General features: G+C 49.5%; 1 protein-coding gene across 2 annotated transcripts in view; it reads right to left on the reverse strand.

The window, feature by feature from the left end:
- CPT1A (carnitine palmitoyltransferase 1A) overlaps nucleotides 1-15,187 on the reverse strand; it is an 88,065-nt gene that overhangs the window by 16,735 nt on the left and 56,143 nt on the right. For both annotated transcript variants that reach the window (XM_031015971.3, XM_055354692.2), the window contains exons 10-14: nucleotides 13,633-13,828; nucleotides 10,590-10,778; nucleotides 9,458-9,563; nucleotides 4,135-4,251; nucleotides 2,081-2,245 (exon numbers count right to left, since the gene is read on the reverse strand). In XM_031015971.3, the coding sequence (XP_030871831.2) occupies nucleotides 2,081-2,245; nucleotides 4,135-4,251; nucleotides 9,458-9,563; nucleotides 10,590-10,778; nucleotides 13,633-13,828 (773 nt within the window). The remainder of the gene's footprint in view (nucleotides 1-2,080; nucleotides 2,246-4,134; nucleotides 4,252-9,457; nucleotides 9,564-10,589; nucleotides 10,779-13,632; nucleotides 13,829-15,187) is intronic.

Consider the following 15,187-nt stretch of genomic DNA (forward strand, 5'->3'; position numbering starts at 1 on the left):
GACCAGAGACCTTTTCAGGTTTTCTACCTTGAGTCAACGTCACCAATTTGTACTGCTTGCAGAATAGTCATTTCAGCATGTTTCAAAATGTACTAAACTGGAGCGTGGCATTTCCTTACTAAACTCCTAAGTCCTGCACTTACTTGCAGGGAATTCTTTTAAAAAAGAAAAAAAATTAAAAAGATAAAATAACATCCTTTCTGTAGGTAAGGTATCAACTGCTTGCATGCCCTCATACTGCACGTTTACGGGCAAAATCTGCTCATCAATTCTCAAAATCCAGCTCATTGATTCTGAGATGCGATGCCCCTATTCCATGTCACCTTTTAATCACATGATCTTTAGTCAATGATCTGTCACAGACAGGAGCTTGTCACTGTGCTCCTGGTACTCTGCCCAGCTGCTTCTGGTTTACGCATAGTGAGCATGTTACTTGGGAAAGCAAGGCTTCATAACTGTGACAGTCTTTACAGACTGTATTAGCATGCATTTTAAATACGATTTTGGCCCATTCATTCCAGTTCATCTGATATTAACACTGCCTCTTACTTCTCTGTAACTGTTTTCTTAACTTTAGGTGGAGAGGGCATAGACTCTGGAGCCGCTGGCCGGCTTTATCCCTGCCTAGTGCCACCCTGGCAAGCACCTGGCCTCTCTGCACCTGTTTCCTCACCTGTAAAATGGGATAACAAGAGTTTCTGAGGCATAATGGGGACTTGTAAATTTTTAAAAATGGGATAACAAGAGTGCCTCCCAGGTGCAGAGACAGTGAAGCATGAGGTACGTGATGCACCAAGCAAAACTCAACAATGGCACAATCGTTACCAAGGTTGGGGGGGCAGTACTACAGGCTGCATATGTGTACAACACTCAAGTTTTAAAACAAGGCTGGGCACGGTGGCTCACGCCTATAATCCCAGCACTTTGGGAGGCCAAGGCGGGTGGATCACCTGAAGCCAGGAGCTCGAGACCAGCCTGCTCAACATGGTGAAACCCCATCTCTACTAAAAATACAAAAAATTAGCTGGGCATGGTGGCGCACACCTGTAATCCCAGCTACTCGGGAGGCTGAGGCAGGAGAACTGCTTGAACCCGGGAGGTGGAGGTTGCAGTGAGCCGAGATCATGCCATTACACTCCAGCCTGGGTAACAAGAGTGAGATTCTGCCTCAAAAAAAAAGTTGGGAATATCTCAAGCCAATGCCACGATGACTTGTGCTGCCCCCAGAAACCAAGGGCCCCCTCTCTGGGATGGAATGCTCCCTCCAATGGACAAGAAGACCCATTTATGTCCCTGCTAGGGGTGCAGGCTGCTCCTCCAACAGGGGTTGCCAGGTGCAAGCCAAAATATGGCCAGTGCTCAGAAAAGGGAGATGGAAATGCCATGTGTATACAGGGGATCCAGCCCATGGCACCTCCAAGTGGCTGGAGTTTCTCCTTTTATGGAAGGAGATGTCAAAGGCCAGAGACGTTAAGTAATTTGCCCAAAGACATCACTTAATAGCTATATAATATTCCACTGTATGAAAATACCATAATTTAATTTAGTATGGTGAAAGGAAGATTTACTCTGCCAAAAGGAAAGGATTAAGCTGAAACCTAAGTCATGCAAGAAGCTTTTTATTTTGTTCCCAAGCAGAGAGCGACAGATGAAACGTGGACCATGTTCACCTGACCTGTGTAAAGTGCAGATTTACCGAGCGCCAGACGAATACGTAACTGACTATTCCCCTACCTGCCCACACTATTTCCACTTTAGCAAATGCTAGGATTCGGGGCTTATTATGGGGCTTAACTCTCCCTCTGTAGAGTGATGAGATCTCACTTTGTCCCCATCCCCCAGACTCTCCCTCTCCCGTGTCAGCTGGGAATCTACGCCTGCTGGAGGGGGATTTGCGAACTTTGCCCGCGTGCGTGGTGAAACACCCAACGCCACCCGGCCCCCGGAGACCGCGGTCGGGGGGAGCTGTGCTTCTCCTATGCCGGGTTTCGGGCCTTCCCTCCCCACTGGGTGAACAGTCTTGGGCAGGTGTAGGAACCCCAAAGTGCTCACGACAAAACCCTAGGCGGTCAGTTCTTACCTTGTAGTGCGCCAGCTGGAGGGCCAGCTGCACAAAGGCGTCTGGGCTCGTGCGACATTTCTTGATGATTCCTTTACCAAAGGCTACGAATGGGAAGGAATGGAAATCCACGTCGTTTGCCAGAAGATTTGCAGTGTTCAGGGAGGTCTCTATAACCTCTTGACACTTGAGAGAAAGAAGAAAAAGGTTTTACGGAACGAGGGGAGAAAAGTACTGACGCACACCCAGAAGGAAATTGGAGGCTGGTTTTTAGTGCAGCTACAAACTCGGTACTGGAAAGTACACAAACGTTTTCCTGACCCAGAAGCCCTAGTAAGTTAGGGGCATGGCTCCCTGACCCCGGAGGAGCAGCTGCAATGTTATAGCAGGTAGCGGGTCTGACATGAGCAGGCCAGGAGAGGGCTTCCTCCGACACACACTGGGAATATCAGGCGACCATCAGTGATGGTCAGGTGGTTGTGAACTGTCTCTCTAAAATAATAATCGGTCACAGCCGGTGCCAGGGAAAGGCAGTCTCTCAGTAGATAGAAATGGAGCTGGTGACCAGCAGCTTCCCAATAAGATCTCAAGCGTTGGGCGAGTGGGCTGAAGCACGCGCACTGAGAGGCAAAATGGCGGCGTCTAACTGGAATATGAGCTTCCTCCAGCAATGCTAAACAGGCAAGGTCAGAACACCTCAAGTGAGCATGCGCACAACTCCAGTAAACATACTGCGCATGCTCCCTTCCCAAGCGCTGGAGCCACTGTGCATGCGGACAGCCCACAACAAGGGAGGAATTGGGGGAAGTAACACAAGACCCTGGACGCATGCCAATGTATAAAACCTCAAGTCAAGAGGTCAAACCTCGCACTTAATCTCCCAAGTTGGCCGCTTGGCCCTCTTCCAAATGTACTTTCCTTCCTTTCGTTCCTAAAGTTTTTTAAATAAACTTTCCCGCTTTTAAACTTGGTCTCTCCTGCCTTCTGCCCCACAGTCAAATTCGTTCTGAGAAGGCAAGAATTGAGGTTGCTGCAGACCCGTACAGATACGTTCTGACGCTAACAGGAACACTGGTAGGGGACGGGGGCACCCTGGCTTCCAGTGAGACCCCAAAGGGTGTTTCAAATAGTCACACGTCATCTTATGAGGACGTCATCACACAGTGGCAATCAAGAAACACATTTTTTTACTTTTTATTATTTATTTATTTTTATTTATTTGAGACAGGGTCTCCCTCTGTTGCCCAGGCTGGAGTGCAGTGGCACCATCGCTGCTCACTGCACCTTCTGCCTCCCTGGTTCAAGCCATTCTCCTGCCTCAGCCTCCCGAGTAGCTGGGACTACAGGCACTTACCACTATGCCCGGCTAATTTTTGTATTTTTAGTAGAGACGGGGTTTCACCATGGTGGCAGGCGCCTGTAATCCTAGCTACTTGGGAGGCTGAAGCAGGAGAATCGTTTGAACCTGGGACGCAGAGGTTGCAGTGAGCTGAGATCGCGCCATTGCACTCCAGCCTGGGTGACAGTGCGAGACTACATCTCAAAAAAAAAAAAAAAAAAAAAAAGAAAATGGTATCTTGGACTCCAGGGAATTTCTCCTTGGATTAAGTGAACTAGGATTTGGTATTTGCAACCCTAAAATTCCTTCCCAAAAGGGCTCCTGTGAATGGGCTGCCTCTGAGCGTGTTTAAGAGGTGCCAAAATGAATTAAACTTTGAGAAGTATAAATGAGCAATTTAGAGGCTTTCAGCTCTAACCTATGTGATTTTGGCTTTTAGTTTTTGATTATGAGCATTCTGTAGATGTCTAGTTAAGTTTAAGCTGGAAATAGCGCTGACAGTCTTAGCCAGGAGCTTCAAACAGAAGAAGAAATATTTACCGAGGCTTCCGAGGCAACAGGAGCTGTGACAGCCCCGCAGACCCACGGAACTCCCTGAGCAAACAACTTTCAGCCTCAGTGGTCTTCAACTGAGCTCATGATAGGGCAGGAACTACGGTTGGAAAATTCATCTGTAAGACTTCAAATGTGTTTCCCATCCCAGGTAAGTAACAATGGTTGGATAATCCGGACTTACTTCCCCTGGGATGTCCCACTGCAGCCTGGTGGGGTACGGAATGTTCGGATTGGTGTCGCCTTTGCAGTGCCCATCCTCTGCATAGCCCAGCTGGAGGCTGTCAGTGGACATGACGTACTGTCAAAAATAGAACAAAATTATTAAAACTAACAGTGGTACATAAAACACATTAACCTCCAACATGAAGAGAGGGTTGTTCTTTGCAGAGATGTTACAAAGTTTGAATCACAGCTGTTAAGGCTTCCAGTATGCTCAGCACCTAATGAGGTGGATCTGATCTCCATGTCAGATGTGACAGAGAGAGGACAGACGAGGGCTAAGGGCTTGCTCAAGTTTGTGACGCTCTCCTTTCACTGGCAAGTAAACCTAAGCCAATTTATTCAACGGTGTTTATTGGGCATCTACTACGGGTCGGAACCACTGTAGCATCAGCGGCATCCAAGCCCTGGTGACAGCGCAGACAAGAACTGTGTTTTGTGAACAAAACAGACAAGAATTCTTGCCCTTCCTTAAAAAGTGAAATATACCTGTATGACCCAGCAGTTCCACTCCTAAGTATATACTCAGTGAAATGAAATGAATAGATGCTCACACAAAAACTTGTACAGAATGTTCAGAGCAGCATTATTCATAATAGCCAAAGAGTGGAAACAACACAAATGCCCATCAACTGATGAAGAGATAAAAAAAGTGTGGTCAATCCATACAATGAGATATTATCCAGCCCTAGAAAGGAATGAATTCCAGGTATGTGTTACAACGTACTGAACCTTGAAAACATTATGCTGAGTGAAAAGAAGCAGGCAGGTGCGGTGCCTCACTTCAGTAATCCCAGCACTTTGGGAGGCCAAGGTGGGAGGACTGCTGGAGGCCAGGAGTTCCAAACCAGCTGGGCAACATAGTGAGATCTTATCTCTACAAGAAATTTAAAAAATTAGCCAGGTGTGATGGCACATGGCTGTAGTCCCAGTTACTGAGGAGGCTGAGGTGGGAAGATCACCTGAGCCCAAGAGGTCATGGTTTCAATGAGTCATGACTGTGCCACTGCACTCCAGCCTGGGCGACAGAGCAAGACCCTGTCTCTAGAAAAGAAAGAAAAGAAAGCAAAAGAAAAGAAAAAAGAAGCCAGACATAGCAGACCACATATTGTATGATTCTATCTATATAAGATGTCCAAAATAGGCACATACATACACACAGAAAGATTAGTGGTCATCAGGAAACTGGGGGAGAAAGGAATGAGGGGTTTCTTTTGGAGGTGATAAAAATAGTACAGAATTAGGCTGGGCTCCGTGACTCACGACTGTAATCCTAGCACTTTGGGAGGCCAAGGCGGGTAGATCACTTTAGGTCAGGAGTTCGAGACCAAGCTGGCCAACAAGGGGAAACCCCGCCTCTACCAAAAATACAAAAATTAGGTGGGTGTGGCGATGCACGCCTGTAATCCCAGCTACTCGGGAGGCTAAGCAGTGACTGTTGCACAAGCACCTCGTGAATATACTAAAAACCACTGAATTGTACACTTTTAAAGGGTGGATTTTAAGGTATGTGATTTATATCTCAACTAAAAAAATTAAGTTTTTTTAAAAGAGGAATCCCTGTGCTCAGGAAGCTTACATTCTACTGAGGGAGGTAAAAACAACAACACAAGGTCGGGGTGACTGTCGGCTGGCGAGGGGGCGGGTGGAAGGCGCCGCTAATACGTGGGGGTCACAATCCAGGCTGACCTGAGCCAGCAAACGAACAGACTTGATCAGGTTCCACCTGCTCTGGGTCAGAGCTCCAGAAGAGCCTGACACAGAAACATCAGAAATAAATCAAGAGCAAGACCGGGTGTGGTGGCTCATGTTAGTAATCCCAGCATGTTGGGAGGCCGAGGCAGGCAGATTGTTTGAAGCCAGGAGTTCGAGACCAGCCTGGGCAATGTGGCAAAACCCCGTCTCTACAAAAAAAACAAAAATCAGCTGGGCGTGGTGGCGCACACCTGTGGTCCCAGCTACTCGGGAGGCTGAGGTGGCAAAATTACTTGAACCCAGGAGTTGGAGGTTGCAGTGAGCTGAGATTGCACCACTGCCCTCCAGCCTGGGCGGCAGAGCAAGACCCTGTCTCAAAAAATAAAAAATAAAAATAGAACAAGAACAAGAACAAACAGACTCAAGTTTGACTAGATCTGTCTTTAAGGGACTGCACTGGGCCTCCATGTGAGACTAAGTCAGTCCCCATCTGTGTATGGATCACATAAGCCCCCAGCCAGGGGTTGCTGGAGTCAGGCCATCCTGTCTGCTGGACGCTAACAACTAAACACCACTACTTCTACGTGCCCACCCTGGTCTAAGACAAAATCCCTTTATCCTTATCCAGAGAACTTTAAAAAACAAGCCTGATCTTGTAAATATCCAGTAGATTTCTCTACTTGATAAATGTACCCTGTGTGATCCAGCTGCCTATGGTCCCAACTCTTTTTCTTTTGCCAAACAACAGCTCTTAGGCATATAGGACTCGGGAAGTCCTTGGCCTGGGGTATAACAAGCCCGGGCTATTATGCTGTGCAGAGATTTATTAAAGCGTGCCTTCTTGCTATGTCCAGAGACACTGAAGGCAGCTTGATCTTCAATGCGCTCTGTAGCTAAAAGGCTCTCTCAGCTTTTGTCGGCATCGCTAAAGAACCCTGGTGGTGGTGAAAAGCCCTTTTAATATTGGCTGCTTTTTATCAGGTATTAATGTCCTAGGGTCATACTGGTGTCTTAAAGCCTAGAGCACTATGTTTTTTTTTCCCTTTTTATCCTTTTTCCTACATAGAAAACCTCCCTTGGCTGAAGGAGTGGCTGGAGGTTTTGCCAAGACTCCAACCAGAAGTAAGACAATTAAAAGAGGCAGAGGAAGATGAGACAGGAGCCCCTAACCTAGTCTTGGGAGAGGGTAGCAGGGCAGTGCCATTCCTAGGGGAAGTGAGGTCAGCTGAGACCTAAGGAAGACCTGACGGGGCCAGGAGCCAGGGGAAGCCAGGGGGAAAAGCCTTCCAGGCAGAGAGGAGGGTGTGTGTGAAGACTTTGCAAGAAAAAACTGGCACCAGAATTTGTTTATCTCTAGGGGAAAAAATAGACAGACACAATATTACAAAAAGAAACGTCAAGGCCAGGCGTGGTGGCTCACGCCATAATCCCAGCACTTTGAGAGGCCAAGGCGGGTGGATCACTTGAGGTCAGGTTTATATATATATAAAAATTATCCGGGCATGGTGGCGTGTGCCTATAATCCCAGCTACTCGGGAGGCTGAGGCAGGAGAATCACTTGAACCGGGGAGGAAGAGGTGGCAGCGAGCTGAGCTCGCACCACTGCACACCAGCCTGGGTGACAGAACAAGACACCATCTCAAAAAAAAAAGTCAAAATTCAAAACATTCACAGAAGTTTAAAGAAAAAAGAAGGTCATACATTATGATGTCTTCACAAGTTTACTACTAATTTCTTTCTTCTTTTTTTTTGAGACAGAGTCTCACTCTTTCGTCCAGGCTGGAGTGCAGTGGCGTGATCTCGGCTCACTGCAAGCTCTGCCTCCCGGGTTCACGCCATTCTCCTGCCTCAGCCTCCTGAGTAGCTGGGACTACAGGTGCCAGCCACCACGCCCAGCTAATTTTTGTATTTTTAGTAGAGACGGGGTTTCACCGTGTTAGCCAGGATGGTCTCGTTCTCCTGACCTCGTGATCCGCCTGCCTCGGCCTCCCAAAGGGCTGGGATTACAGGTGTGAGCCACCGCGCCCAGCCACTACTAATTTCTAATTTCAGACACACAAACCCGGCTCCATGCCCTATCAAGAACAGCGAGGTGCTCAGCCTGCAGCTGGACTGTGTCTCCCACACACGCCGTGACTTTCAGGTCATTTTATTCCACTTCATTTATTAGGCCAGCAGGAAAATTTAAAACACTGCAAAAAGATGGTCTTTATAGTCAGTGTGAATCTCAAAGGGGCTTGTTGCTTTAAAAGAAAAAGATCTCAAGTCTCATCACAACAAGTGACCACAGTATTTTCTGTGCCAAGTCTACGGATGATGATCCTAGAATTTAGCAACTTTAAACAAGAAACTGACCGGTGAGTTAAGGAAACAAAACTTTCATTTAACTTCTCATGCCAAACATGGAACAGGTCAAACAGTTCAGAGTAACGAATTATTAAAAAAAAAAAAAAAAAAAAAAAGGCTGAGTGTGGTGGCTCACATCTGTAATCCCAGCACTTTGGGAGGCCCAGGCAGGCAGATCCCCTGTGCCCAGGAGTTCAAGACCAGCCTGGGCAACATGGGGAAACCTTGTTTCTACAAAAAATACAAAAATTAGCTGGGCATGGTGACACACACCTGTAGTCCCAGCTACTTGGGAGGCTGAGGTGGGAGAATGTCTTGAGCCTGGGCGGTCAAGGCTACAGTGAGCTATGATTGTGCCACTGCACTCCAGTCTGGGTGACAGAGTAAGACCCTGTCTCAAAAATAAAAAAAAAAAAACAATGGTAGAGGCCAATCCACAGGTGCAGGCAGGGGGACAGGGGTTTGTGGTTTTCAAATAACCTGGTAATTTTAAGAATTAAAATGATGTCTTAGGTAAAAGACATGCTGCATGTTTATAAACCCAGATTTTCACATGCTTGCTTCTATTTGGCCTAAAAAATGCGGTAGGTAGGAAACACTAGGAAATCCAGCACATAAGGGATAGTTTATTCCAGGAAAAACCGAGCTTCACTTCTGCTGTGAAGCTGCGGCCTGAGAGTCAACTGCCATTTCACTCTTTTGTTCCCTAAGGAGATGGCAGGAGATGCACTGCTGTTCAAGGGACCTAAGTTATGGGAAAGGAAGACAGGGATGCCTTTAATCTAGTGATTTAACTTCATGTGCATTACTAGTACGAGTGAAAAATTCATATTCTATAATCACGCAAATATTACAAAACTAAATTGACTGTGGGGTTTGCATTATCTTTTTTGTTTTTTCTTTTTGAGACAGAGTCTCGCTCTGTCGCCCAGGCTGGAGGGCAATGGCATGATCTCGGCTCACTGCAACCTCTGTCTCCCAGGTTCAATCGATTTCTCCTGCCTCAGCCTCCCAAGTAGCTGGGGCTACAGGCATGCACCACCATGCCCCGCTAATTTTTGTATTTTTAGTAGAGACGGGGTTTCACCATGTTGGCCAGGCTGGTCTTGAACTCCTGACCTCAGGTGATCTGCCCGCCTCGGCCTCCCAAAGTGCTGGGATTACAGGTGTGCGCCACTGCGCCTGGCCAGGTTTGGATTTTCAAAAGCAACTTCCACATTCAAGTGAAAAGTGTGAAAACTCACCTCCCAAAGGTGGGCCACGATCGGTGCATCTGCCCAGGAGTGTTCCGCGTTGAGGCCCATCTTCCCGTTTTTGAAGACAACAAACGTGAATGACTTGTCAAACCACCTACGTGAAACACACATGTGTGGAACTTAAGTGTTTAAAGAGGCAAAAATGAGGAGACATTGCACCTCTCTGCTTCATCCTGGATGGACTAATTCACTTTGCACCTGTCCCTCTAACAGTGAGCAGACACTCAGTCTCTGTGGAGTGAGGGTGAAAAGTACAAACGGGACACTGAATCACTCATTTCTTCCCTGTCCCAGACACAAAGATGAGCGCTTATATCCTGGCAGCCTGAAGTCAGGACCTGTTGTTATCGCAAGGCAACTGGGGAGAGGTGGGAGGCTCTTCCCGTGGGCACATGACCCCTTCATCAGCCAATCCTTGGCCCCACCCTGCAGGGGACGGGGCCGGCCAACACTTTACAGATAAGAAAAAGAGGACTTGAGATAGCCACATGCCAACACCCTGGCCTAACCCTGTGCCCAGCCCTGTTTGCCACTCTCCCCTGCCTGAGTCCAGGGACCTGGCAGCCCTACATCTCATGAGCATCTCCAAACAAAGGTGGTCATGCACAGAGGAGAGAAGAATCTCAGATTTGCAGCTCAGGCTGTGTATGTGTGATAGTTTTGGCAGAGGGAAGAAAACTGAAGGTTGGCCAGGCGCGGTGGCTCACATCTGTAATCTCAGCACTTTGAGAGGCTGAGGTGGGTGGATCACTTGAGATCAGGAGTTCATAACCAGCCTGGCCAACATGGTGAAATCCTGTCTCTACTAAAAATACAAAACTTAGCCAGGCGTGGTGGCACGCACCTGTAATCCCAGCTACTTGGGAGGCTGAAGGAGGAGAATCGCTTTAACCTGGGAGGCGGAGGTTGCAGTGAGCCGAGATCAAGCCACTACACTCCAGCCTGGGTGACAGAGCAAGACTCCATTTCAAAAAATAAAATTAAATAAAACTGAAGGTTATATTTTTATGCCACCTTCTTTCTTAGCATTATAGATACTTAGGGGTGAGTGTCAGGCACACAGGGTATTTCTTCCAAGCTCATGGGCGAACTCCTGTCTCTCAGAAGGTAAGGACAGTACCTGTCATAACATCGGCCGTGTAGTAGAGATTTGGCGTAGCTGTCCATCGACGTATCCGGGTCTTCACTTCTGTATCCTTCTTCAGTTTCATCTAACGTCACGAAGAACGCTGCTTTCTCCACAGCATCAAGAGACTGCTTATTTTTCCCACGTCCAAAATAGGCCTGACGACACCTGGCCCAGGGAACTCTGCAGTGAAGATGAAATATGATTAAAGGCAGCCGGACCTGCAGCGATGGAGCGTGATGTTTGAAATGACACAATCAAACCTTTGCAGTTTTTCAGAATTTCTTGAAGGAAAACTCCATGTTGATGATGTTCCCCATCTGAGACTGTTTGCTGGAAGGACTCTCACCTGCTCCTGGTCTCCAGACCACAGCACGGGGAGCGGTGGGTATTTTTTGTTCGATAAATGCTGACTAAATGAACGGCCAGATTGCAGGCTGGCCCCGTGGGCAAAGCCGCCAGGAAGCAGCAGACCCAGATCACCCTGTTCCACGCTCCCTGACACACCCTCCCTCCCCTCCACAGGAACCACCCTAGGTAAGTTCCAGCAGCCCAGGTCACAGTAAGTGCGTGAGAGTGCGTCCCTCATGCCAGGCTCTGCTCCAAACCTTTTCTGTGTACCAACTCACTGATCTTCTCAATGCTACTGTACCCATTTTTCAGATGAGAAAACTGAAGCACGGAAAGATTAGGTCACAGCTATTTTGAGGCAGAGTCGGAACCCAGGCCATCAGCCCCCAGGTGCATGCCACAGATGCCCATGTGACCCCTCCACAAGGAGGTCTCCATGCCCGTCTTATTTGAATACACAGAACTGGTGTGATGCCCACTTCCTTCTTGGAAGACCCACCAGCTGGGCTTCCTCGAGTACTCCCGGGTCCCTCTCACTCCAGCTCCTCCAGGGCCCTCTGCCACTGCCCACCCTTCCAGATCGGGGCCATCTGGCTCTCTCCCCACCTTCTTCTCTCTAGGAGTGCTTGGCTATGGCGGCCCGCAGGGCGAATAAGCCTAGAAACACGCCAGGCCTCAGTGCACCCCGCTCGGGGAACAAAGGTGACGGTGACGGTGGCCGGCACGTACGGAGCCCTTCCTGTGAAGGACTCCCGTGGGTAAGATGCTGATCTGGCGCTGTCCAGAGGGGGCATCGGGACGGAGGCGCCTACAGACCCACAAGGAGCCCAGGCCCCGCGGCGCCTCCTCAGGCGCCCCAGGTCTCCTCCGCTGGGGATTCCAGGCTCTCAGAGGAGCGCATCGGATGAGCGCATCTTCACCCGAGATGCATCTCCTGCCGCCGCTCTTTCCAGCCTTGTCAACACCACAGAGGATACCGAACAACGCCGGCTTACCCGCACACATCCTCCTCCATCCCGCTCCTGCTCCCGGGCCTGGCCCTCTTTCAGGCCCTCACTACTTGGGCCACCGAAAAGCATCCCTGTGTCCAGGGCCCCTCCTCCCTGCCCAACCAGAAGAATCTCCCGCATTAACCTACTCATGCACCCCCGGCCCCACCCCACCCTACACCACCTGAAGCGGCACCCAGTCGCAGAATCAAGCTCAAATATGGTTGGGTGCCTGGGACCCTCCCCAGCTTGGCACCGTGGCCCCGCCGCCCAGCCCACTCCACGGCTCCTGCCTGCTCTGCTGCCCCGCGGCATGCGGCTCCACCCCCTGGACACCCACTGTCCTCCTGGTCTGCTCCCGCCCTCTGCAAGACACAGCCCACCTGCGGCCCCTCCACGCAGCACAGAACCTCTCCTGATCTTTGCAGAAGGGGCCCTACACCTGCCCCTCCCGCCTTACTCCCAGCGATAGCATAGCAGTTGTCACACTGCTGGAACGCAGCAGCTCTCAGCTGGGGACAACAGTGTCCCCCCAATGCTGGGCAATGTCTGTGACACTTCTGGTTGTCACACAGGTTGCTGCTGGCAGTCGGTGGGCAGAGGCCAGGGCTGCTGCTCAGCATCCGACGCTACACAGGGCAGTACCCCCCACAAAGAGGTACCCGGCCCTAAGTGTGCACAGCGCTGAGGTGAGAAACCCTCCTATACAATACACACCACACCCGCGAGAAAACCAAGCTCGGGCTGATTCGCTTTCTTTTTTATGTTTTGAGACGGGGTGTCACTCTGTCACCCAGGCTGGAGTGCAGTGTCTTGATCATGGCTTACTGCAACCTCAACTTCCTGGGCTCAAGCAATCCTCCTGCCTTAGCCTTCTGAGTAGCTTGGACTACGGGCACGCACCACCAAGCCTGGCTAATTTTTTGGTAGAGATGGGGTCTCACTCTGTTGCCCAGGCACATCTCAAACCCCTAGGCTCAAGTGACCCTCTTGCCTTGGTCTCCTAAAGCAATGGAATTATAGGCGTGAGCCACTGCGCCCGGCCTGATTCTTTTTCACTGAGGCAAGGAAATGTAACCCTAACACAGGGGCCTTGGTTTCCATTTGTTCTGTTTCCTAAATTAATAAATATGCCCACAGCCCCGTAAGAAAGGCTAATCCTGGCCAGGCATATGGTTCATGCCTGTAATCCCAGAACTTTGGGAGGCCAAGGTGGGTGGATCACTTGAGGTCAGGAGTTTGAGACCAGCCTGGCCAACATGGTGAAACCCTGTCTCTACTAGGCATGGTGGCGCACTCCCAGCTACTGGAGAGGTTGAGGCAGGAGAACTGCTTGAACCTGGGAGGTGGAGGTTGCTGTGAGCTGAGACAGTGCCATTGCATTCCAGCCTGGGCGACAGAGCGAGACTTCGTCTCAAAAAAAAAAAAAAAAAAAAAAAAAAAGCCTAATTCTAATCGTCACTTCTCCCTGTCCTGGACTCTCGAGTGTTTCCACACACATTTGCCTGACACACACACAGGGGTGGCCAGGGACCCCCCACCATGTCCCCATTGCTCTTGAGACCTGCCAAGCTGGGAGACCCCAGAGAAAAACAGAGCCGAGGTGGGGAGCCCCGTGCCAGTATTCCCACGGGCCCCGGTGAGGAAGAGCGCCTCCACCACCCCCCAAAACAGGACAAGGGACCTGGGCTGCGCACCTGTCTCCTGCGGTGAGGGCTGCCAGCCTGGCCTCCCCGGGCTGAGGCTCCGAGGTGTTGTCCAGGATCCTCTGCATCTGCTGCTCCATCTCCCGGGGCTTCAGCAGCCGCCCGTCATGGTAGAGCCAGACCTTGAAGTAGCGTCCTCGATGGTACACGACGATGTGCTTGCTGTCTCTCATGTGCTGGATGGTGTCTGAGCCGGCCGCAGGTTGGAGACACAAAACCAAGAGTCCCAAGTTCAGCACGTGCTGAGACGACCGTACCCTGACTCTGCAAAGGGCATGGGAGTCCCTGCTCTGCGTCTCTCCAGGCAGCCTCAGGAACCTATTCCTCAAGACGTTTTAAATGATTAAGGACAGCTTGGAGTTAAAGCTCTGGATTGGAGAGGCCTGACTTCTGAGCTCAGCTTAGTCACTCATTAGATTATGACCTCAAACAAATTACCCGAGGCCAGGCGCAGTGGGAGGCTGGGAGTGGTGGCTCACGCCTGTAATCCCAGCACATTGGGGGAGGTGAGAGGATCGTTTGAGGTCAGGAGTTCGAGACCAGCCTGGCCAACATGGTGAAATCTTGCCTCTACTAAAAATACAAAAATTAGCCAGGTGTGGTGACATGCACCTCTAGTCCCAGCTACTCGGGAGGCTGAGGCAGGAGAATCGCTTGAAACCAGGAGGTGGAGGTTGCAGTGAGCCGAGATCACACCACTGCACTCCAGCCTGAGTAACAGAGTGATACTCCATCTCAGGGGGGGGAAAAAAAAAAAAAAAAAAAAGCATGCTTAGCAAAATGGAATATTATCATTAAAAAAAAAAAAGAAATTACCCAACCCTCCCTAAGCCTCTCCTCAGTAAAATGGAGGTCATATGTTCCCCATATGCACTGTGCAAGAATTAAGAGACAATATCCGTAAAGCCCATGTAAATAGGCATTCAATCCGTATAGTAACTTTTTATCAATTAATGACAATAGGGCAACTTAGAAAATATTCTGAGAAACATTCCGAGAATTGTTTCTGAGAACCTGAGAAATGTTCTGAGAAAGAAAGTGGAAAATTACGAAACCAAGCCATTCTGTAAAAACTACTAAAACAGAGTAATTTAAGCTCCTCAGTAAGCTTAAACATCACAGAAATGTGATGAAGTACGTTCACTCCACGAATATTTATCAAGTCCTCTTAAGCACTGCTCAGTGGGGATGCACAGTGACAGCTGATCAAGGCAGATCGTCTAGTGAGGAAGACGTAATAAATGCATGATTAAAAATAGGACAAGCTACCAGGAGCAGTGGCTCACCCTGTATTCCCAGCACTTCAGGAGGCCGAGGAGGGAGGATTGCTTGAGCCCAGGAGTTTGGGATCAGCCTGGGCAACATGGCAAAACCCTATCTCTACAAAAAAATACAAAAATTAGCTGGGTGTGGTGGTGTGCACCAGTAGTCCCAGTTATTCTGGAGCTGAGATGGGAGGATCACTTGAGCCTGGGGAGCAGAGGCTGCAGTGAACTGAAATTGCACCACTGCACTCCAGCCTGGGTGACAGAGCAAGATCCTATCT

Source organism: Gorilla gorilla, chromosome 9, assembly GCF_029281585.2.
Source record: "Gorilla gorilla gorilla isolate KB3781 chromosome 9, NHGRI_mGorGor1-v2.1_pri, whole genome shotgun sequence".
In the NCBI taxonomy this organism is placed as follows: Eukaryota; Metazoa; Chordata; class Mammalia; order Primates; family Hominidae; genus Gorilla; species Gorilla gorilla.